The sequence below is a fragment of the Phalacrocorax carbo genome, chromosome 9 (assembly GCF_963921805.1).
Source record: "Phalacrocorax carbo chromosome 9, bPhaCar2.1, whole genome shotgun sequence".
NCBI lineage: Eukaryota > Metazoa > Chordata > Aves > Suliformes > Phalacrocoracidae > Phalacrocorax > Phalacrocorax carbo.
The window spans coordinates 21,393,269-21,417,360 of NC_087521.1; the positions used below are offsets into that span (position 1 = coordinate 21,393,269).

A 24,092-nucleotide genomic window follows, 5' to 3' on the forward strand; every position below is an offset into this window, starting at 1 on the left:
GGGCTAGTCTTCACTGCTGCAGATTTCTCTTGGATAGTACAAACTGAAGCAATCCAGTGTAGAGTGAGGGAGTTAGCTAACAATTACCAGTGAAGGACCCAAAACAAGGCCTGCCCTCTGGCCTTCTTTTATTTGTCAGTGAAGAAACAGTCAGTGAAGCTAGTGAGAAGCTTTATTAATGTTTGAAAACCATGGACTGTTATTAATTGTAGAAAGGTCACAATTAGATTAGCTTTCTAAATAAATTTTGAATAGAATTTACTAAATAATAGTGATTATACGTAATTATACACAAGTATATATAGTAATACTTTGTTTTAAATTTGCTAATGTCAGTTTTTAAAACTTCTTTGCAGGTGCCATGACTGTGGGGCTATTCTTGAAGAATATGATGAAGAAACATTAGGCCTGGCCATAGTTGTGCTCTCAACCTTCATTCACCTTAGTCCAGACTTGGCTGCTCCTCTGCTGTTGGACATCATGCAGTCTGTAGGAAGGTAAATTCAGGACTTTTCTCTCTCCCATATGACTGAAAGAATTTTGTGCCTGGAACTGGATTTACATAAATTTCACTATATGAAGGTATATATTTTAGAACTCTTAAATGAATAACATGGTTCTGGCTGCTTCTTTGCTATTCATCATTTTATCAATTTCTTATGTAAGTTCTCCCACTGTCATTTCAATTTTGGGCAGCTCCTTTGATGTCCTCCCCTTTTACCCTCCAAAGGGACGTTCCAGCTCAGGAATCCCCTCAGCTTGTCCCACTGTAAGCAGCGATGTAAAGAATTAATTCAGTTTTCCTGCAGTACCCTTGTCTTCCTTGAGTGCCCTGTTTATTACCTGAATAGCAATTGATGCTGCATACTGTGTACTTCTTGATCCCATTTTATTTGAAGAAAGATTTACTCTTAGTTTTTATTCCTTCTGCTGGTTGCTTCTTAAACCATTTTTTGGCCTGCCTTCTTGTGTTTTTTACATTGGATTTGTCAGAATTTGTGCTTTTTTCTGCTTTCATTTGAGATGTGACTTCAGCTTTTTGGAAGAAGCCTCTTTTTTTCTGATAACCTCCCTCACCTTTCCTTTCTTCTGCTTTGCAAAGTCTGTCTTAACAAGTGGGGTACCTTGGCCCTGTGCTTCCAATGCAATATTCTTAAACAATTTCTGTTCTTCTTGTAAAGACTGAATTCTCTTGGCTACCCCTCTTTGTTGCTTTGACAGAATTTTTCACTTTTATGTAGTTCCTGCTTTAGAAGTTGTACACAAATGTGGTCAGCTTTTCTGAATGTTGTTGCTCCCGGAGGACTGTTGAGTCCTAGGTATGATCATTCATTAGCACACCTGAAGCTTTTCAGGCTTTTCAACCATATTTTGTGTGCTAATTAAGACTAAGTAAAGAGTGGCATCTCCTTATGAGGGTTTCCCAACCAGCTGCTGCATAAGATAAGGTCTTAAACATTTGGGGTCTGTTATTTTTTTCTTGTGACTTTTACCCAGTGTGCATGGGACAACTGAAGTGCACCATTACTATTGTATTACTTGTCATTGCTGCCTTGGCCACTTCCACAACTTCCTGCCTAAGAGTTGGGAGGGATGTGTTGCAGGTGTTTCAGAATAAACTTCTGAGCCGCACTAGAAGTGCAGAAATGATGCACAGCTCACCTTTGCCATGTACTTCTCAGTGACTGAAGTTAAAATAGCTTGACTGTGACTTCTGCAGGGGCACACCTCTTCATAGCTCTCCCTCTCCACTACCTCCCAACTCCATTTAAACACAACAGCTATTCAAGTCCTCCGTTTCCATTAATTGCAAGGCTGCAGTTCCCTGCTGTCACTGCTAATGAACTCTGATGGAGGCAAAGTTTCTGATCTAGACAGATGCTTTCCATTCTGTGTGATTCTTGTAAATACAGCAGTACTACAGGCACAGAGAGTAAATCATTTGGAAGATAAATTGTCAAGGGATGAGGGCCGAGTGACCTACCTTTTTGTGTGCTTTCAAGAAGAAATGCTGCGTCTTTGGAGTGAGACAGCCAATTATTTTAGAGCAGCAGATGGCATGCAACATGGGGTATTCCTGGTAAATGTCCTGTGTTGTTCCTACTGGCTGTCATTTATGACGAATTCTAAGTCCAGAAAGAGGCCCCCCACAAAGGCATTATTTTAAATACAAAATAAGCAGCATATACAAGAAGAGAGGCATTCAGGTGCCTCATGTATATAACCTAAGTCACTATCTTTCATCAAGTAATGCTGTATCATTACCTCCAAATACCCATCTGACAGAAGAGCTGAGAATGAGTTAGACTTCCTGCATTTTTCTTTTTAGAAAAAGAACTACTGCTTTCATGCTTAGAGGAGGAAACAAGGAGTTAAGAAATCCAGTGTCTTTCAGAATACCTAAACAATGCACTCAAAGATTTTCAAAAGTTATTTGGGTACCCACATGTACAGATAGGCATCTATTGGGATTTTCAGAAGAGAAAAAGTTCTGGATTCAAGTTACTGACAATTAGAGATTGTCATGTTTATAGGACTCTGGCACTCACTTAACTTTATACTCTAGTTCCTGAATCAAGATTTTTGACTTATTGATTCTTATTTCATTGATTCCTAGTGAGGTTTATGTTTCCACGCATCAGCGCCCTCTTTGAAAAAGGCATTTAGGCTCTTGAGTTAGCGAGGAGCTTTGAAAAGCTTAACTTCTGTTCTTAACATGTACAAATTTGAACATTTACATTTACTGTATTCTGTCCACTTACTGTTCTGATTTGTGGTCTGCAAAGTGGAGGTAATGACGGAGGCTCATGACCTTTGTGCAACAAAATATTTAGAGTAGCAACGATAAATATATACAAACTGTAAATTTAAAGAAGTTTCAGATGTTAGTGGCTAGTGCAGTTCGTGTCTCATGAAGCTTTTCCAAAGTTAGAAACCAAATGTTTATTTATCATAAATCCCACACTTGCATTATTGCATTCAAAAGGAGAGAAAAACTTTGCATAGGACTTTGGTTTCTTTTAGAAGAAATATTTTATGCTGTTGTATTTCTATAGTGGATTTTTAAAAAAATAAGCATAATGTCCATTGGGTGTGTGATTAGTCTCATTGCATTCTGCAGAAATCCCTATGTGCTTTAATGTAAGCAGATGCCAGTTATTCCAGAATCAAGGTCTTTATGGATTCAGAGCTGTTTTCACCCAAAATTAGTTTTGCACAGCAGAATTAATATGTTGTATTTTAGTGTGGACTTCTCTTAACAACAGTGGAGTTGGGGCTGTAATGAGTTTTTCTGATTTATGCTGGGACAATTGAAGAGAATATACTCTTCTATCCCCTGCACCATCCAGCATGAGATTATTGCACTGTTTGTTCCTAGCTTGTCATGCATCATTAATGAAAATCATCATTTCAGTTTACACTGATGCATTCAACTGAGCTGCCTTAGGGTCCTTTTTGGATTTTGCAGTGGTGACTAGAGAGGAAACTGTCTTCACAACAGAGGCTGACAGAGGATTGAGCAACAGCTCAATCAACAGCCTAAAAGGATCATGAATCAAAGATAAACACCGAAGGACAGATCATCAGGAGATGTAAATTAGCGTAGCTCTATTAACTTTCCATTTAGACATGTCAGCTTATACCAGCTGAAATACTAATGCACAGCAGATGAAAGTAAAAATTGCATGGTATTTTTTATGTAAGAGATGCTTCCAGTGTACGACTTCGAAATTGCTTTTTAGTAGCTTTTAGTATTAAAGATGTGTTGCTTTGGTATTATAAGCCCTGATTCCATTCATTTACATGTCCTGGATATTGAAGTGCATGATTTTGCTTTGTGTTCAGTATTTTCATCACTGAATGCCCATATTTGGCTTCAATGTCTATATTTAGATACTAAAATAAATGACCTGATTTTTGAGAACCCAGTATTTCTCATCTGACTTTGTAAGAGCTCGTAGGTACTTAATGTTTCTGAAATTAGGCCAGTTATTTAGATGCCAAAAACTGGAACTAGAAGCCACACTTCAGACTGCAAAGTAGAGAACTTTGGCTTACTCTATGTTGCTGTGTTAATCAGAAACAAATCAGTCAGTAGGCAGCTTCTGGCAAATTTTTTTTTCTCCAGATCCCTCTAGGTTAGTAATTATTCATGATGTGCGTATAAGGCGATAGCTTTACTTCATTATCTTCATGCTAGTACAGGGAGACAAGTAGAATTGTCATTAAAGCTAATAAGTATTTGTGAGACTGCAAGACTGAACACAGTTTATATGTAATGCAAATGTGATTTGACTGAATTTAAGTGCTCTTCAGAAGACCTTTCTGGTTACATTTTAAATGTTCTCTAAAATTCCTGTTTTTATTTAAAAAAAAAAAAAAAGGATACTTTATTGGCTTACTTAAATATGAAACCCAAAAAAAGCATTTGAGTTTCACTTATTTTTTTTATTTTTATTCCAGGTTGGCATCAAGTACCAGTTTTTCTAATCAAGCAGAAAGGTATGGTAGCAAAGGATATCTTGGACAAAATGAAACAATTAATCTAAAGCATTATCCTCCCTAGCCTTGAAATCAACTACATTTAACCTCTAAAAAATTTATTTAAGGTTGTGATTAAGAGGAAAAACCTGTCCTTTACCACTTGTTTCAAATATCTCATGTGTTCTGAAGATGAACAGGAACCCATATTCATATGTCTTGAACATGAAAAACTCAAATCAGAAATAATTTAAAGGTGCCTTCTGGTTTCCACAATTTCAGTGCAGCTTTTTCTAGTTTGTTCTGTGTTCAGTATTTGTCTTGATAATCTTACCTCCATACATTCAATCAAGTGAATCATCCTTGGCCATGGAGAACCCCTGGTAGTGATGTCTCATTATGTAAATCAGATGCTGAATAGGATAAATTCATTTTGAGAAGCTGTAAAAAAATGTTAAGATGTGCAGTTTATGGGTAGATAGATAACACTTTAGCTTTTTAAATGAAACCGTTCATTTTATGAGTGATTAGGAAGTACTTAATCTCTTGAAGGAAACTGCAAGAGGCAAATTAATATTATAATGTGTGTGGTTTACCTGTTGTTCCTGAGTTTTATGGTAACGCCAAGAACCTCATCCTCTATCACTGAAATACACAAGGTGACAGCAGGGTTATATTTCAAACTCAGCTGACTTAAAAATAAAACTGTGGAAAATCAGGAAAAATACAACAATTTATTGAGACTTAAGTACTTCAGGTATGTGTACATAACTTTTTCAGCTCTTAATAGTCAAGCTGAAGTCATAAAATCAACATGCTGAACTGTTTTTTGGGATCAGGACAGTTCTGCTTTTGACTGACTCATAACTGACTATAATTAAAAAGAGTAGGATTGTCTTTATTTTCCTCCATGTAGTCAGCTTTGAGAAGTGTTTCGTCTGCAGTACAATTTCTTTCTTATTCCTTTGTCCATTCATTTCAGCATGATGATCCCTGGAAATGCTGCAGGTGTCGCCAAGCAGTTCCTCCGCTGTGTGTTCCATCAGCTGGCTCCAAACGGCATCTTCCCGCAGCTCTTCCAGAGCAATATTAAAGGTAACGTGTGGTTTCTGAGTGCATTTCTGACCCTTTCAGTTACCTCTGTATGGACAGGCAGTGTAAAAATGTAATTCAAATTTTAGATGGAAGTTTTCTACGGACCTTGGCCACATCTCTTATGGACTTCAGTGAGCTGAGTTCCATCGCTGCTCTGAGCCAGCTGTTAGAGGTATGTTGGCAGTCAGTTCTGTTAATGGTGCTAGTTTTGTTAGCATTGTCAGGTATATTGGATCATTTCTCCTTGTTCATTAGGAGTTCAAATTTACATCACCAAAAGCAATGTGAATTTCTGTTTTGTCCTCCCTGGAAGCAGCATTAGGTTGTCCTCACCATTTTTTTTTCTGGGTTTTGCCCTCACTGATAGCTTTTTTTTTTCTCCTCAGACCAGCTCCTGGAGCTGTCCTACATGTTGCTAGTGTGGGCCATCTCTTCCTCCAGCACTGTTTCAGGCTTCTGCTCATACATCTCAGTTCTCCCTCTCCCCTGTATCTGCTGGCAGTTTCTCTAAGTAGGCCAAAGATCTTTCACTGACTGCCTTCTGTGCACTTGGGTTGTTTCTACTGTAACTTTTGTCCTTCCACTAACACTAGTCGTTTGCATGTATCCTGCTCTTCTGAGAACGTGGCAGTTGCTTCATACAAAGATTTTGACATCACTTTAAAACTGCTTATGTCTTTCCAGCCCTGACCCGAACATGCAAGCCAAAAAAGCATACATGGTCTACTGAACATTAATGAGCATATCTTGTTTAAAACTGTCCAAAGGAAAATATGGGCAATCCACTGGTGAATACTTCACAAGTTCTGCTTTTTTTACTGCCATGCCAATCTAAGCAGGTTATGAGTTAGGACCCTGCTTAGAACATTTTGGCTCAAAATCTTTTGGTCAATGCTTTAGGAACTGAACTAGACTTAACTAGTCTAGTGCTTCAGGAAGCACTTTGGCAACGCCCTCAGAGATATGATGGGAATTTGGGTTGTCCTGTGAAAGGACAGGAGTTGGACCTGATGATCCTTGTGGGTCCCTTCCAACTCAGGACATTCTATGATTCTAACTGTCACATACACAGTTCAAATTCCCTGCACAACATTTTATCATTAGTATTATAGAAGTGGTGAGTAGTATTTGGTCAGAACAAATTAACCTCTGCATTTCCAAATACTGTTTAAGAGACCATTTCTGCATGCGTACCTTTGTTTATAGTTCTTGTTTTGTTTCCTAGGGTTTAAACAACAAAAAGAATTTACCAGCAGGGGGTGCAATGCTACGCTGTTTGGAAAATATTGCTACCTTTATGGAGGCCTTGCCGATGGATTCGCCAAGCAACCTCTGGACCACAATTAGTAATCAGTTTCAGACCTTCCTTACTAAACTTCCTTGTGTTCTGCCACTTAAGGTATGATGTATGGGTATCTGAAATGAGCTATGCTGCCATCAGTCAGGATGTATTGAAACAGTGGGAAAGCTGTGGATGAGAAGTCAGAGTGGGTTGTTGTGAATATTTTCTAATGATTCAACTAATCCAGAGGACTGGATTTATTTTATGTCTGATCCATCCCTTTAATTCTATTTTCCATGGGTAACAATAACAACTCTGACCAGAGTACTCTTCACCTCTGTTGGCTTTTTTCCTCTACACTTCCCATGCCCTGCCTTTGTCAGATTAGAATACTGTATTTGAGAGAATCAGCATTTTGGCAATAAAAATCCATCTGGTTTTAACTGTTAAAATAAAACTCTCAAGAAGAGCAGCACCACCTAATTCATTTACTAAAAGTACACAATAGTCAGACAGGCAGAGAGAACTAAGGCAACTGGGAAATGAGCCTAGCCTGTTTGGCTGACCAGACTATAGTTCTGGCTGTAATCAGAGCTGATTGCAGAAACTGAATCCAGAAGCTTTGGGCTCTGATTTCTGAGTGCTCAGAGGACATACAGAGGGATCTCCTCGTGTGTACCTTTTCAGATGTTGTTTCAGTAAACACAGTAAAAACTTTTCTGAGTCTTCCAGTAATCACAGGATTCTGATGCTCTTATTCTGACTTTATTTCCTATGGCATGAATGAGTTCAGTGCTAATTTGTTCTGTGCAAAACAGTGTTGCTCAGTATGAGCTGAGGGATCCAAAATCTAACTTTGTGACTTACAACATTGTCTTTTAAATTGGGTGTCACCACCAAATTACCTGAATGATATTAAATTCCTTGGCGCTATTATGCAATAGTCAGATTTTGAGATCTCTTTAGGTTTTGGTAAATTGAGGCACTATCATGCAGCACTTACTAAGCCAAACAGGCGATAACCAATCCCTTTGCATACTACCCACCCCAATGTGTTGCATCCTGTCTAACTGAAATAAATAAAAATAAATTAATTGCATCTTAATAGTTCCAACTGCATATCTGCCATTCACAGAACATTTAGATGGAGTGTTTCCTCTGGTTTCCCTTTTATTCATGGGAGGTGTCATTAGTGATAATAGTAAAACAATAGGTTGCTCCTGAACTTTCCATCTCCTATTCCTTCCTCTAGGGTCATAAATGACTTTTTGCTGTTCTAGATATTTGCAGCAGGGATGAGGCAAGACAGTAGATAGACCCTGAGAAATCCCATTCAGTGTTGCAACCTGTGTGATTTGCACAGAAGAAAAATCAATCACACTATAAGGAACAACTTTAGAGGGGCCTCTGGAGCAGCTATTGCCAGGGCGCATTCTGATGCTATGGGGTGTGCTTTGCAAGCCCCATCTCGGGGTGTGGGCGAAGATGTCATAGCCCAGGGCAACCACAGAAGTATAGCATGAGGGAGATTGTGCGTACCTCTTGCTAACCCATTCTTTTTATTTTGGCCCCCCAATTGATTTTTATTACAGTGGAAATATATTTCTAGGAAATTTTTGTCATAACAGGGGTAAAGTTACCTTTTCTAAACTAGCCCTTTAGTGAAATTTTCTCATCTCATAGCCTGTGTTGTGGTATGTTACCACTGAAGGGGGTATGACTGTGTGTTCAGGAGAAAGCCAGTATAGGCAAAGTGAGTAAAGATCAATCATCAAGAATAATTTTTGAGACCTCACCTATAACTTATTCATAGCTGCTACCACTGAAAGCGAGATATGTACGCAGAAAGTTACTAACTGGGTTTTTTCTTCTTTTTTTTTTTTTTCCTGTTCTGCCTTCAAATATTTTCACAGTGTTCTTTAGATTCTAGTTTAAGAATTATGATTTGCTTATTGAAGATACCTACCACTAGTGCCACCAGGGTAAGTTCCAAGAAGACAAAACTCTGTTGCCTCAGATATAGCCAGCCTGTGTTGTTCTGTGAATGTCGTCTTATCCCCTAGCTAGGAAGTATTATATAAAAGCATAAAATTGTGCAGTCCGATACTCTTTGGAGAATGATAAGAGCTTTGGAATCTAGGTTACAGTAAAGTGTGGGTGGATTACATTCCTGTGTGGGTGTGAATGTATAGCTTCTTAAAGATTTGATGTTCTCTTTTAAATTCTGCTTTATTTTTTTTTTAAAAAAAAGGAGAACAATGAACTTCCTTAGAAGTTCTGCAGTACAATTCCACTGCGATCAGTGAGGTTTTCCTGTATAAACACTACAGAATCTCATATATCTCATAAGCAACATGTCAGAGGTGAAACTGGTTTCTAATTTTTTGCTTCTAAATTCCATACAAGCATGAAGGGAAATGTTAGATAGAATAGCCATTTGAGCGAAACAGTGTAAATCCCAGCAAGGTAGTCTCTGAGCTAAAATAATGCTGTTCCGTTCAGGTGTTTCAGAGTTGGAATGTTTTTTGTTTTGCTGAGGAACCAGTTATTGATTTCTGTAAATCATGTCATTGCAGAGTCTTCTGGAGCCTTTTTCAAAATTATTAAGCTTTGTAATTCAGAATGCTGTCTTCACTCTGGCCTACCTGGTGGAACTGTGTGGTTTGTGCTACCGAGCCTTCACTAAGGTAACAATGAGGATACATCTGCCTTTAGGGACAGCTGAAAGTGGGACAGATGAAGTCCTACTTCCCTCTAGTAGTATGTTTCTAAGTAAAAATTAAATCAGTGTAAAGTTTCAGACATGTCAACAGTTGTAGTTTGGCTAATCAAGTATTGATCATGATTCAGTGCCTTTTAATTGTAGTGAGTTTCACATTGATAGCATAGACACAGGAAAAAGCAAACCTGCTGAAAATACTGCTCAGAAAAGTATTTTGTGTGATTTAATGACTCGGAAATTTTTTTCTCTTGTAGAGGTGATATCTGGTATTCATGCATGACTTAAAATGTCTGTACAGTCATATCTGTGCACAAGTTTAGCCACATACTTTGTGCAGTAAAAACTTGAATATTCCAAGTAGTGCCTTTTGAGAGCACAGCTGTGAGGAGAGGCAACAGATAGCGAAGTAAAGTGGAAGACTCCAAGTAAGGAGCTGTTTCATTCTGTGTTAGGTATCTCACTTTGGCATGCCTGGCTGTAAGCTGTGTAGAAAAGGGAACAGCATGTGTGCGCCTTTAAAAAGCTTTTAAGATTCCTCGGTGAAAGCTATGGTGTACAGGTAACAATTATTACTTGAGTGCATTCTTGTAGCTATTGGTGAGAAGCTGCACAACAACAAAATCCACAAAAAACAATCAAACCTTTTACGAAGGCCCCATATGCTCTATTATGTAGGTTGTTAAGGTACTGAGCAAATATGTTGCTTCAGCCACTAAGTGCACAGTTTTCCATCCCTGATACATTTTTCAAAACAGTAATTAATCCTCAGGAAACATTCTCTCAAAGTAGCTATGTGATTTTCTATATTGATAATGTACAACTGGAACACGTATTGCTTCAGTCTTTATAAGACTTAAAATGTCACTGGAGAAACAGTGAAGAAGAAATGATAAAAGCAATGACACTCTCACAGGAAAACTGTACAAGAAAACAGGAAAAACTTTCACCAGATGTAACGGTTTGAAGCGCTAAATAGAAAATAACAGTATGTTTAATTACAGCAAGCAAATATTACCATTTTTGTCTCATTTGAAAGAGAAGAGTTTATGAAAGAAAAAAATCCTGAATACAGAAATGATTCTCTGGCTTCTGGAAATAATTTAAGTTAGATCTATAGTTAAAGCTTTGGGCAAGGCAAAGTGAGAAAAGTGTTAAAGGATAACAGTGGGGTTTTTCACTGAAACAAAAAAGCTCCATTTAAAACTGAAGCAAAGACGTTCCTTTTGCATTTGTGGTCTGATAAGACTATTTCATGTACGCTTGCTAAAGCAAATTGTGAAATATAGGAAATGTTTATCTCCCCTCATGTTCCGCAGTTTTGGTTATTTCAAGAATTTTATTAAAACAAAGATATTTAAAAAAACCCATGCTTTTCTTACATGCTTCCTGGTTCAATGTTCTTTTAATATATTGAGTACTTAATTGCACACAGGAAGCTTGGATTACAGCATGTGGTAAAATCTCCTTCTTGATTTAGTTTAATATAACCTGGTGACCCAGAAATGGAATCATTAGCAAATGGTCTCCTGCAATTTATAGCCACAAAATGCTTAATTTAATGGAACTACACACTACATCATCTCAGTTATTTCTGAAAGCTTACCATGGTTTTGCATTAGAAATACCAAATCAATGACTGCTGTTAGAAAAAAACAGATCAGTTGTGATGTCTGTGTTTCACTACAGTGGGAATCACTGTAGCCAAGTAAGTGTGGTGTTTGTGATAGAATACCATGTAGAAGTGAATTCCAGAAGGAATATAATTTGTGAACATTGAAACTATTAAGATTTAATTACTTGTTTTGCAACTTTGGATGTGTTGGCTGGAACAAAACACCAACTTTCAGGTAAGCTATGGAGGATTCTTGTCTTTTCGAAGACCAAGCCACTCTGACACTTGGTAGAGGTCAGTGCTGTACAACCACTCCAAATCTTTATCTCCAACATTTTCCTAATACCCTGTGGCAGGAATATCTCAGTTTCTCTTGCCTTGGAGCCTGAAGGCTCACGTCAATCTGATATTTCCTTGTATGAGTTTCTGTTCCAGGTCAGCAATTTGATTTTTTTTTTCAGTGCCTTTGGAACACTCAGTTGAGAGTCACATCTCTTCTGTGGATTGTAATCTTATCTTTAGTTTTCTGTTCAAATATCTTAAGGTCCCTAAATGGACACTTTTTGGCTTTCTTATCTCTTACAGCTGCAGAAGGTTGAACCTAAACTTAGCCTTTTGCTAGTATTCTGTTGACCCTTATTAAGTAAATGCAGAATGCCGTGTAATTGGACATGACATGATTTTGCTATTGAATTTTTTTTGAAGACTCTTGAAGTGGCAGATCTTCGGTATTTGTAATTACTGTAGTAGCAACAGAGATAAAATAAAGAATTTTACTTTATACTGGCTTACTTGGAGGATAGCATACCACTTCATTAAAGAACCAAATTTACTATTCTTATTACGAAGTTTGGGCCCTGAGATACTCCTAGAAACAAACTTCAGTAGTTTCACATTCTACATGTAGACCTCTGGCAAGTCACAATTTGAGGGTTGCAAGGCACATTTATAGGGATGCATAGGTATTCTAGAGGCTTAATTTGGCTGAACAGAGGCTAAAGGGTTGTATTCTTGACTCTTTGGTACCAGGTTTACACAAGTGACTCTCCTGAGCGTTATTCTCATGGAACTAATACCCGTTTACAGCTCTGTTGCAATATATAAAGTTCTTAAAGTATGTATAAAGCATGTTTATACATATTTATCACCACCAGAATGATAGCAATAAGTAGACTTTGATAAGAAGGGTACTCTGGGCTATTGACTTCAGTGTCATTATTCCTGATTTACAGTGCAGGAAGCAAGAGGTCATATGTCAAAAAACATTTTGATTGATTTTGCTCGATTCTTGGAGAAGTAAGGAAGAGGGTCATCAAAACTGCTACCCTGAACTTCAGAAGGGCAGACTTTGGATTGTTAAGGAGCCTGGTTAACAGAGTCCCTTGGGAGGAAGTCCTGAAGGGCAAAGGAGTCCAGGAAGGCTGGATGTTACTAAAGAAGGAAGTCTCAAAGGCGCAGGAGCAGGGTGTCCCCATGTGCCGTAAGTTGAGCAGGCGGGGAGAAGACCGGCTTGGCTGAATAGGGAGCTTTGGCTGGAACTCAAGAAAAAAAAGGAGAGCTTTCCGCCTTTGGAAGAAGGGGCAGGTGACTCAGGAGGACTACAAGGATGTTGTGAGGTTATGCAGGGAAAAGATTAGGAAGGCAAAGGCCCAGCTGGAACTTAAACTGGCCGCCACCATTAGAGATAACAAAAAATGTTTTTAGAAATATGTCAGTGACAAAAGGAGGGCCAAGGAGAATCTCCCTCCTTTGTTGGATGCAGAAGGTAACCTTGCCAGGAAAGATGAGGAGAAGGCTGAGGTACTTAATGCTTCAGTTTTTAACAGTCAGACTTGTCACCCTCAGGGTTGTCAGGCCCCTGTGCTGGGAGATGGAGCTAGTATGCAGAATGAAGTCCCAGTTGTTGAAGAGGTGGCAGTCACTGACCTCTCCTGGATGGTCTTATACTGTATTATTCTTATCAGAGCACCACTCTTGCATGTGGGATGTGTGACTTTTGAGTACTTGTCTGCTCAAGTAATGGTTTCATAATACAGTTGAACTCATCCAGTGTTGGTCGTTCCCATAAAGGAATGATTTTATGGGGTTTGTTTTTGTATTTTTAATTGATTTTGGAATGTTAGCTTCCTGTGAGTTTAGCTGCCTAGACTGCAGCAATGTATTGAGACAAGGACCACTCCAGTTTGGGGCCCATTCCATCTGCTAAATGTGTTATCTGTCTGCACACTCCATGTAATTGAAAATTTAGAAGAAACTCAGAGCTTGAAGTAAGGTCTCTTGGCTCATAGACTGGCATCACAACATTCATGAAAGACATACTGTTCTGTTGGTTTGGCACCTTCTCCCAAATCAGGGGCTGATATTTAAAATCTGTTTTCATTAAAAGTATGTGGGTGCTGTGTGACTGTGCTGGTTTTGGCTGGGATGGAGTTAATTTTCTTCATAGTAGCTAGTATGGGGCCATGTTTTGGGTTTGTGCTGAAAACAGTGTTGATAATCCAGGGATGTTTTTGTTACTGCTGAGCAGTGCTGACACAGAGTCAAGGCCTTTTCTGCTTCTCACCCCACCCTACCAGCGAGTGGGCTGGGGGTGCAGAAGAAGTTGGGAGGGGACACAGCTGGGACAACTGACCCCAACTGACCCAAGGGATATTCCACACCATATGACATCATGCTCAGCAATAAAATTAGGAGGAAGGTTGGCCGGGGGACCACTGCCTGGGCATTTGGTGGGCATCAGTTGGTTGGTGGTGAGCAATTGTTTTCATTTGCATCACTTGTCCTTGGGTTCTATTTATCTCTCTTCTTTATTTTCCTTTTTCATTAATTTTTTATATTATTATTATTGTTGTTGTTGTTGTTGTTGTTAATTTTTATTATTTTTTAATGATTTCAATTATTAAACTGTTCTTATTTCAACCCACAAGTTTTCTCACTTTTATCTTTCTAATTCTCTTCCTCCCATCTTGCGGGGTTGGGGAGTGAGTGAGTGGCTGTGTGGTGCTTATTTGCTGGCTGGGGTTAGACCACGGCAGGGAGGCTGCTGTAAGCTCTGTTTGGCAGTATGCCATGCAGATACAATGTGGTGACATCAGCTTTCTGAGGAGGAATGCTGGTGACTGGCCTCTTGGTCTGCTGCAACCAAAGCTCGCACTCACTTCCAGGTATTCATCTCCTCCATCTCCTTACCTTTTAGCTGCGCTTGCTACTGTGTGTAGCTGGAGGTGGCCTGCTACTCACCCTCACTAACTAAACTGCACAAGACTTCTCTCAGGAATAGGCAAACATTATTATGCCATTTTAGAAATGTCACAGAGGAACTGAGGCCCTGACTGAGCAAAAAGTTCCACACATTTAACTTGAGTGAGCAGACAACAATGTGAGGTTTACGAGACAGAAGATACTAGGCTTTAAATCTTAAGCACACTTTGGATATGCTCTCTTTATTAGACAACATTATTTCATCTCTACTGGTCATTTGAAATAGAGCTCAATGCAAGTCTCTCTGCTGATCTAAATTCTTGAGTTGCTGTGGTCAGTAGTAGGTTATAGACTTTTTCCGCATTTTTTTCTTATCTTTGAAAGTCAGAGAATGTCAAAGTAAGATGTATAACAGGCTCGTCTTATCTCTTGTACCTCCTTGCTGTCTCAGCTCTTAAACTCTGTTTTTAGGCTTCTGTGTTCTAATCTCCACTGGCTGATTTCCCTCTATGTTTTAAAATGTTTCTGTTGTAGGAGCTGTAGCCAAGATGGTTTTTATTGTGTAAGTGGAAAAGTACTGCTAGTCTAATGAATGAAAATAGATGTCCAAGCTGCCTTAGTGCAAGCACCCTTATTTTAAGGGGAATGACAACAGAGAAAACTTATGGTAAAATGTAGATCATATCTGTCAGGTTTAATGAAAGAATAATGCTAAATACTATTGCCAGTTTTGTTCTACTGTGTCAATCCTTACTGCTTTCCCCTTTTTCCCTTTGTACGGAACTACTTACTGAAAGCTACGCTGCATGCCTGGGATTTATAACTAGTTTATAAAATCTCTCTATATTTCATGTATGAAATATTAAAATCTCAAATATAGTGTCTGATACAGTGTCAAAGGAGTATCACCCTCATTGATGTCTGCCTTTTTGTAAGACAGAGGCAACCAATACACTTTTGTAACTTTTTTATTCTTAGACTTAGATAAAAAGTATCTTTGTGGTTTCCTAGTAGGTGTCAGTGAATTTCAGGACATTCATAATTCTGTGTTTTTCTGTTGTAGGAAAGGGACAAATTCTACTTGACGCGCAGTGTCATCTTGGAGTTACTGCAGGCACTCAAGTTAAAGTCACCCTTACCAGACATGAATCTGCTGCTGTTGGTGCAGGTACAGGAGATCCTTATGTAATTCTCATATTGATCCTGTCTCGGCCCATATTCAGGGGTAGGGGGCCATGGCAGAACCAACCAACCCTTCAAAGGCAAGTCCAACATGGTTGCAGAATGTACCCGCAACATCAGGGGAAGACAGAATTTTTTTAATGAAAATCCAGTTACATTTGTGCATAGGTGCATACATTTAGACTCCTACACTAAAAATTAAGAAACTAAACCAGGAATTCACATATCCCAGGATAATAATGACCTGTGCATCATTGCTGATGTATTGAGGATCACAATGTATATCTGGAGTTGCAAGGGGCCCGTAAGGATCAAGTCCATTGAGCTTTGTACTAATGTCCCAATGGGGCATCTGCCCCAGCTGCTGCCTTTTCTTCACATCATAGCCCCAAAGCCAGTGAGCAGTTTGTATGGGAAGCGGGGTGGTAGCTGATCATGGGCCAGAACTCAGTGTCTGTCTATTCAGGCAGGCAGTAATCTGTCTCCAGTCCCTGAAGGCCATTCTCTTTTAACATGGAATTTTCCAGCAAAGAATACATAGTTGCTTTCATTCTGTGGATTGCTAGCTTCTGTGGAGTCAAGTAGCTTTCTGTGGAGTTAAGCTAGCTTTTTCACAGGAAAATCTGAGGAAGTAGGATGAAAACTTTTGAAAAATCATTCTGCCTCCAAAATGCCAAATGTGGCACTGTTTGGGCACCACAAGCCTGTCCCACAAAAACAAATACTGAAGTCCATCAATTGTAATCACAGGTAGTGGGCTCTCATTGTTTACAGTGAGCATACCATTATACGTGCTTAGTCACTCTCAGTGATAGGGGACCAGCGTAACAGCACTGCATTAGGTTCAAGCAAGATGTTCATTATGGAGATCATTCATTATGCTCCCAGCATCACAGCTCCATTCACTTTTTCCCCTCCTATTATGGGGTCAGAGCTTCATATAGCTTACTATGGGCTCATTTTCTTTTGAGTACTGGTACATTACTCATAGTAAATAAGTGGTTGCCAGTTGACAGAGAAATAATGCTGACAAGTGAAATTATGTAGCAGTTAGCATAAATCTGAAAACAGTTATTATACCATCAGTGTTAGGGAAAGAAGTTGGGGTAGGGAAGAATAACACTTTGGTTTTTTTCTTTCAATGGTAAAGGGTTATTATTTTTTAATCCATTTTAATTCAAAAAGCAGAAATTTGCCACCTTTTTTGTTTGTTTTTGTTTTTTTTTTTTAAACCCAGACTTTTTTTTACTGTCCCAGCCAAGACCATCATAACTGAACAACCACCAACCTCTTTCTGTCCTGCGGGTGCAGCGATGCAGCTTGATACCATGTGCATTGGTGTTTGTTGACTTGAACTGGCTTTTCCTGTATTACAGAATAAAACAATTTTTCTGCATTGCTCCATTGTATAGGTCAGTCCTATGGCTACCCGAAAGGGTGACAGTCCCACAGTCTAGTCAATCCTGAATTCCTCATTTGAGAATGCGAACATGCCACATCAGTTTTGGCTGTGGGATTTTAACTGGTACACACTTGTTCTTCACATTTAGTCAATTGCCTGATAGACACAGTAAGCAAAACCCTCTCTTAAATTATCTTTATCTCATAAAGATAAGATGATAATTGCCTGGGTTTTCCTCCTAGCACTGTTCCCATATGCTGTATTGGCTTTGGGATGTATTCATACTTTACGCAACAGTACCTAATGTGGATATAAATGTCATTTATGATGTCTCTCTTTCAGAGGCTGATGAAGTGATTCATATTTCCTGCTATCCAAAGCAGCCAGCTTCTGTTTTTATGCAGTCAATGGTAAAGAATACGGGTTGTATTCAGACCATCTGCCATAGATGCCTACTGGAGGCATGACGACTATTTCTCCCATTGACTGTGCAAATTGGCAGCCCTTGGTAGTATGTGGTCTGAATCATTCAACAGCCTCTTGAATCTAAATACCACAGTAACCACTAAGCCTATCTTAAGCAGTGTTGTAATTTAAGAAGCCTACTAGTAAAAACACATATGTATCTCGCTATTTTATTTTCTTTGGTGTCATTAATAGAACAAAGGGATTTGTTCACCTTTTTACCACACAAAACCACTACAGTATTAATTAAAATGGTTTTGAATCCATAAAGCTGTGGCAGGGTTAACACAGCACCAAATGGAAATGGCTTTAATTTCCAAGACTGTCATATCCCCATGGACGTGTTAGCCTGTATACAGGATTCTATATAGACAGTGCACACAGAATCAGAGATTCAGTCAAAATGTTCGAGATAATAAAGGAGCTAAGAGCACTTTAATTTAATGATAGATCAGTCGTGGGCTGACTGACAAAGGAATTCCTAGGGATGTACGTTTGACACCCACGTTCATCCAGATCATGTGGTGCCATCAGTGTCACTGGTGCCATCAGTGCTAAGATGAGAGTTAACTTTTTCCAACTTTACAAAGAATGAGAATTTTAACCAGATCACCTGAATCATTGCAATGTCCTGGATGATAAAGGGTATAGAAAGTATGTCTCCTTGATTTGTCCTAGCAAATGAAAGCCATTGTGTACATTTTGCTGTTCCACGGGTTTCCATAGGAACTGCTTCTTCACCCAGCATTTTGTTTCCCAGTACTATTCTCCCATTCACATTTTACCAGCATACATCTTCAGGATTTCTATTGACTTCAAATTATATTAGTGTCTCATTAGGATTTACTTTTCAGTCAGGCTCTAAGGTTGAGTGTATCATCTGTTTTGTTTAGGCGACTCCTATTTTGGGCTGGACCTTCAGCTAATGTAAATCAGTGTATATCTAGTGGTTCCTGTTTATGTTTCTGTGAAGATCTGGGGTACTAATTACTGAATGGAAGGATTTAAAGTTACATTTATAAGAATTTATATTTTAAAAACTTTGATTATGAATGGAGGTATAACATAGATTATGGTATATAGATAATCCACTACAGTCAGCAGCAGACATTCCCATTTAGACATTATCCTGCAGCTGTATCTCAGCAGACAATACTAGTAAGAGGCATGGAAATTATTTGCCCACTTCTCATCTTTTTGCATTGCAGGGGTATTTTTTCTTTACATACGGCTGGCATTAAATTTCTTGACAGTGACATCTTAATGTGTTATAATATTTGTAGAGGGGGACAACATAAATAACAGTGAATTGGACTGGAAATGTAAGAAATTTTTCATTTTGAGTTTGGTTTCTCATCCTCCTTTGACTGCATTGCAACTTTAGGCAGTCTGATGATGAGAAAGATAAGCTAAACAAGGCCTGATCATTTATTAGAAACAGAATGGAATTTGTCACCTGTTTTTCAAATATAAATTAATATCTGTTATATAACCCAAACTCCTCTGTGCAAAAGATGTAGAAAGCTTACAGGAAGCCAGTAGAGGTAGCTTTGGCTGCTGCTTCTTATTATGGTTCTTAAAAGAAAATGTCTGAAATAAATGACATTTGTCTTTGGCAAGGGTTTTTTGTTGACTTACTCGGTGAGTGCTGTGCAATGTCTGTAGCAGTGCACTGAGCTCACTGTTGGATGCTAAATATATTCAGCCAGATTCTTCAGGGAATTATGGTCCTCTTTTACAGGGAAACCCTAATCTACACACAAATGGTTGACTGAGAAATCCTTCATTCAGGAAAACAACATATCTGTTATCTAGCAGACCCAGCATGAGCATTGTTCTTTCTGAGATAGGGTGCATTAGGAGAAAATCTGTGATCTATTTCCTTAAGTCCATTAACGGTCCTTCTTTTGAAAGAGAAGTGGAGAGTCATGGTTGCTGTTTGAGCTAAGACTCAACTGTCTTTGCTGGATTGATAGAGCCCATAACCCTAAGGCTTTCTTTTGCTTCCCATATAATTATTAGACCTGTGGTACAGAAGAGCACCAGGCCATCTCTCAACTGGAATATTAATTAGATTTTTGTCGTATTTCCATTTGGCTTATTCTGATGTAAAATAAATTCTAACCAGAAGAATAGTCAACTGGAGCCAGGCCTATGTCTGAGGATACCTAATTAGATTATTACTGTAAACTCAGGTATGTCTTTCTCGTACAGACTCTTCATCAAGACATAGGCCGAATAATTTCCAAGTCTTGGTAGGCAGTCTGAGGTCAGATTAAATTTGTCATCACTGAAAGGTGAAGCTCTTGGAAGTGTAAGAGTGAAGTCTAGGTCTGTAAAGGATATTTGGAAATACTTCCAAGAAGAGCAGTCAGTCATTGAGAGTACTGCTAATACACATACATCAGACAGTTGTAAAATATATTGTGTAGTCAATATCTGTCTCAGTTTGTGAAGGTACTACAGTATTCATTTTGAAGAAAGAAATAAGGCTTAGACCTTAGTTTGACGGTTCTTTTCTGTCTGCTCTTAGAAAGTTACATTGCATCACTATGGACAGAAATTACTCAAGTGCAAATGCAGTACTAGGACAAGTTTTAGGAACAAGCAAATAATCTGCAGGGTGTCCAGTGCATTATTGAAGCTTATAATGATTAAATAACAGTATTAACATGTTTGATGTATGAACGATGTGGACATCAGAGATTTTGGGTCAATAAAAAGAAGGAAAAAAAAAAGGCAAGGAAAATAAAAGCATAAGAAAAGCAATTAGAGATATTCTGCTATAACAGAATGGTACTGATCTTCCCTCAGAAACAGCTTGTATTTTTGTAGTATTGTGGCCTGTGTTATGCAGAAGTTATACCACACCATACCAGTATGTTATCAACTTCAAAACTGTTCATATAATTCATGGTTGTAGATCTTCAGTGAAAGTGTTGTAGTATCACAGTGAAGAACATGGCATGCTGCCTTATCATCCTCTATCATTATTTACTATGTAATGAAAGAGGAACATTTGATATATGCAAGGAATAGCAAAGATATATATTTTTGCTCATAAAGAAAGTCTGATTTATTATATAATATCCTTCAAATTGGTCTTGCAGAGCATATGTGTGTTTAATTAAGCACATTAAAGTCAGATTTTTTTCATTAAAATTAGCTCATTTATAATGGTGAGTTAACTAGGTTGTTTATAAAGAGAGGGAGCTCTAAAGGCAAATTACCATGAAGCAAGAAGAGATCTGAACTGATTTTAATGAAGTCATGAATAACTTATTAGTTTCTTCAGGTTCCTCCAAAAACAATTAAGAAATAACTTGTCTTTAATTTCTTCTTAGTTTGTTTGTGCAGATGCTGGAACAAAACTAGCTGAGTCAACAATCTTGCATAAACAGATGATTGCCTCTATGCCTGGAGTAAGTACTGAATCAAACTCCATTTCTTAATTTTGGTTTTTAAAAAATGTATCTTATTCAGCTCATTTTGCTTCATTTTAATGTTCTTTCCTTTTCATTTCTCTTCTGGTTTCCAAGGTGTATTGCAGGCCGACGTTGAGATGCTTGTTCCTTTTTATTAATGTTGGAAAAGTTCTGATCTTGATGTTGCTTCCCTTACTTTCACTGAATCTTTAGTCAGGTAACACTTTAGCTGGAGCCTACGCTCAAGAAGACAACATATGGAGAACAGACCAGCTGAATGCCCCAAAAAATGGTAGCAGGGAGGAAAGCTACAAGCCATTGCCTCCATTCTCACAATAGATTATCTGGTTAAAGAAGGGAGGCAATGGTATTTTTCTGGTAACATACAAGGCATATATCCTGCTGACAGGTGTAGGTAAATTACCAGTACTCATAATTGCCTTGGCGCTGAATATGCACCAGGTGAATATGCAAGGAAGTAGCACAACTGGAGGTCTTGACTTGTTCCATGGCACATGTGACTGAATACCAAAACAGACGGATGAGAATTAGCCAAGGCCTGCTTCACAAGCTGAGGAAAACTTGTTCCCGTGTGTGTGTCTGTCAGCCTTAGGGGTGACCTAACAGGATCTTTCTCTTATATTTTATGAAAGGTGTGATTTTTTAAATGCAAATCTTTAATAACACCTTTCCTCCCAACAGAATATTTAAATTTCTACTTGCTTTAAATAGATAGACTAACATTGGTGTTACAACGTATAATAGGAAAGTGATAATTTCAGAAGAAATCTTAGAGATTCAGGCTGCCTGCTGCTTGAATGAAACAGAATAGATGGTTGGAGAGAAGTCTTGCAACTGAGCAATATTTTCAGAGGTCTGAGTGTAGTATCTTTTATAATTCTATTATTCAATATTTTAGAACCCATATGGAATCCTTAGTCCACATAAACTGGATGGGAGGGTATGGTGACAGGGCTGCCAGTGACCTTGTTTTACTGTTCGTTATTCTGTCAAGGGAACTGACAGACATAGCATTTGAAAAGCCAGAAGGTGGTATAGTTCAACACTGTGTGGATTGATATTAAGATACAAAAATGAGAAGCACCCAGGTCAGTTGCTTAAAAACAGAATACTAGCAGTTTTTCACATTTCAGCCACTAAAACTCAATTATGGCTGCTTAATTTTGTGATCAAAACTAAATCTGGTTCATTTGTGTATTCAGGTAGGGTAGTCAGATTCTGTGCTTCAAAGTGTTGGTGGTTAAGTAGAGGCCAAGGAACAGTAATTTTCCCCTGTGCAATGTTTTGCCCTGAGCCTATGCCTTTTGCTACTGTAGTTTTTGGTGAATTCAAAAATATACCTAATTTGATAATTTCATCATTTAGTCTCAAAAGTTAAGCATTGCTTTTACTTGGCCCCTAAGAACAAGGCTTTCATCATTCCCCTTGAATTGAGCTAGCATTGTCTTCACCTGAGACTATTAACATGTAAACAGAAGTTTAAATGATACCTAGTGGGTTGGTCGTGTCACCTTCTGAAAGCTTCTCTCCAGGGTTCTCTGGTCTGTTCAAAGCCTTTATTTAATCTGACAGCTTTGTTCCGTTGACTGCTTTGCATACCTTGGGAATGTCTTGTACTAGCCAAAGGCCAGATTTGCATTTCTTGCTGCCTTCTAGGGAAAGGATTATGAAAATTTGTACTGTGGGAATACAACAAGCACCACATCGAGTCCTTTTGTTTACCCTTTGAGGTCGTTCCTGCTCTGGCACAGGTCACCTCTGAATGCTTACACTGTTATGGTCAAACTGGAGCAGTTCATGAAGGATTTCATTAATCCCTTGTAGTCCTTCTCTCCCCTTTTGAAAATTGCCACTAGCTTAAGGGCCATTAGAATGACGTATTTTGAATGATTTTGCTTCAGGAATATCGCAGAAACATTTGTTACTTTTTTTCTTAATGTGACATTTACATTTCAGTTGTGTTCATTTTAGTGTTTACACCTAAATGACCTGAAGCCAGCCATTTAAACTGCTTTTCTATCGTGATTAACGTGAACATGAGGGCAACTGTGCCTGTGACTGAATGTTATTTTCTAGGATTGTAGCTGATTGGTTCCACTTGCAGAAATGCTCAGCTGCTTGAAGAAACTCTCATCATCTTTTTAAGACTTTGCTTCTGGACCACTGTAAATCTCAGGATGGCATGGCAAGCATATTCTTGAAAGTTTCATGAGTTAATCTTCCATTGCTGTCACAGATAAGAGTATTTTATGATGCATGAAGAAGCTACAGTGGCTGGGCTATCTTTTTATACTATCATCAGATAAGAGGGCATATTACAGAGAGAAGAAAAACATCAAAGGATACCTATTCCTAAATAGAGTAATCTAACTAAAAAAAATAAAGAATTTGAGGCAGACAAGTTGTGTTCTGGTGAACAAGAAATGAAGATTAAAACATGAACATATTCAAAACCTGGTACTTAAACTTACTTCTTTTATGTTCTAGTGTGGAACAGCAGCAATGGAATGCATGAGGCAATATGTTGGGGAAGTGCTGGATTTCATTGCAGATATGCATACCTTAACCAAATTAAAGGTTCGTTCTGGGCATACATTGATCTAAAGTATACATGCTTTTTTAACAAAAATGTGTTTTTTGTGATGAACCTGCCTGGGAGAAATGGTTGGAAGTCTCTGAGGATGACTGACAGGTTTCTTTTCCTTCTTTTTAAAAAAATGTTAGTACTGTTATAAATTAGACACTTCGGGGGGATCAGTAAAAAGCAGATTATGCAGCATTGAAATGGAGGCTGATTCAAGTATAGTGAGCACACAATAAAAATGTAGGCTTGGTTTTCCTGAAATGTTGATAAGCTAATGATAACTTTTTCTGGAATATTGATGATAAGCTAATGTCATTCCAAAATCACTGTGAGAAGTAGTTGTGTTTAATATAACCCATGGAAACATAGAAATCCTTGCCTATACAACTAATTACACTCTTGTGGAGGAATCCTGTGTCTCTTGGATACACAGACAGACGCTGAAGTCAATTAGAAGTTCAGAGGTTATTAAAATACAGTAATTGACCTAAAAAATAAAAAGGTCCTTTTCCATAAGGATTGTATCATTTTCATTGTCAGGTTATATTCTATTGTGGTGGGAAAAATCAAGTAGTTCTTACCTATGTAGTCCAAACTGCTTTTTGGTTTCTGTACATTA

At 38.3% G+C, this 24,092-nt stretch overlaps 1 protein-coding gene across 26 annotated transcripts in view; it reads left to right on the plus strand.

Annotated features, from left to right (window-relative positions):
- UNC79 (unc-79 homolog, NALCN channel complex subunit) overlaps positions 1 to 24,092 on the plus strand; it is a 115,215-nt gene that overhangs the window by 74,865 nt on the left and 16,258 nt on the right. For 25 of the 26 annotated variants that reach the window (XM_064460658.1, XM_064460641.1, XM_064460646.1 and 22 more), the window contains 10 exons: positions 357 to 497; positions 4,465 to 4,503; positions 5,465 to 5,577; positions 5,664 to 5,749; positions 6,803 to 6,976; positions 8,773 to 8,841; positions 9,436 to 9,546; positions 15,458 to 15,562; positions 20,788 to 20,865; positions 23,377 to 23,466. In XM_064460658.1, coding sequence (XP_064316728.1) covers positions 357 to 497; positions 4,465 to 4,503; positions 5,465 to 5,577; positions 5,664 to 5,749; positions 6,803 to 6,976; positions 8,773 to 8,841; positions 9,436 to 9,546; positions 15,458 to 15,562; positions 20,788 to 20,865; positions 23,377 to 23,466 — 1,006 coding nt within the window. Of the gene's footprint in view, positions 1 to 356; positions 498 to 4,464; positions 4,504 to 5,464; positions 5,578 to 5,663; positions 5,750 to 6,802; positions 6,977 to 8,772; positions 8,842 to 9,435; positions 9,547 to 12,425; positions 12,687 to 15,457; positions 15,563 to 20,787; positions 20,866 to 23,376; positions 23,467 to 24,092 lie in introns of those variants that run through there. The other variant, XM_064460655.1, reaches the window with a different exon arrangement.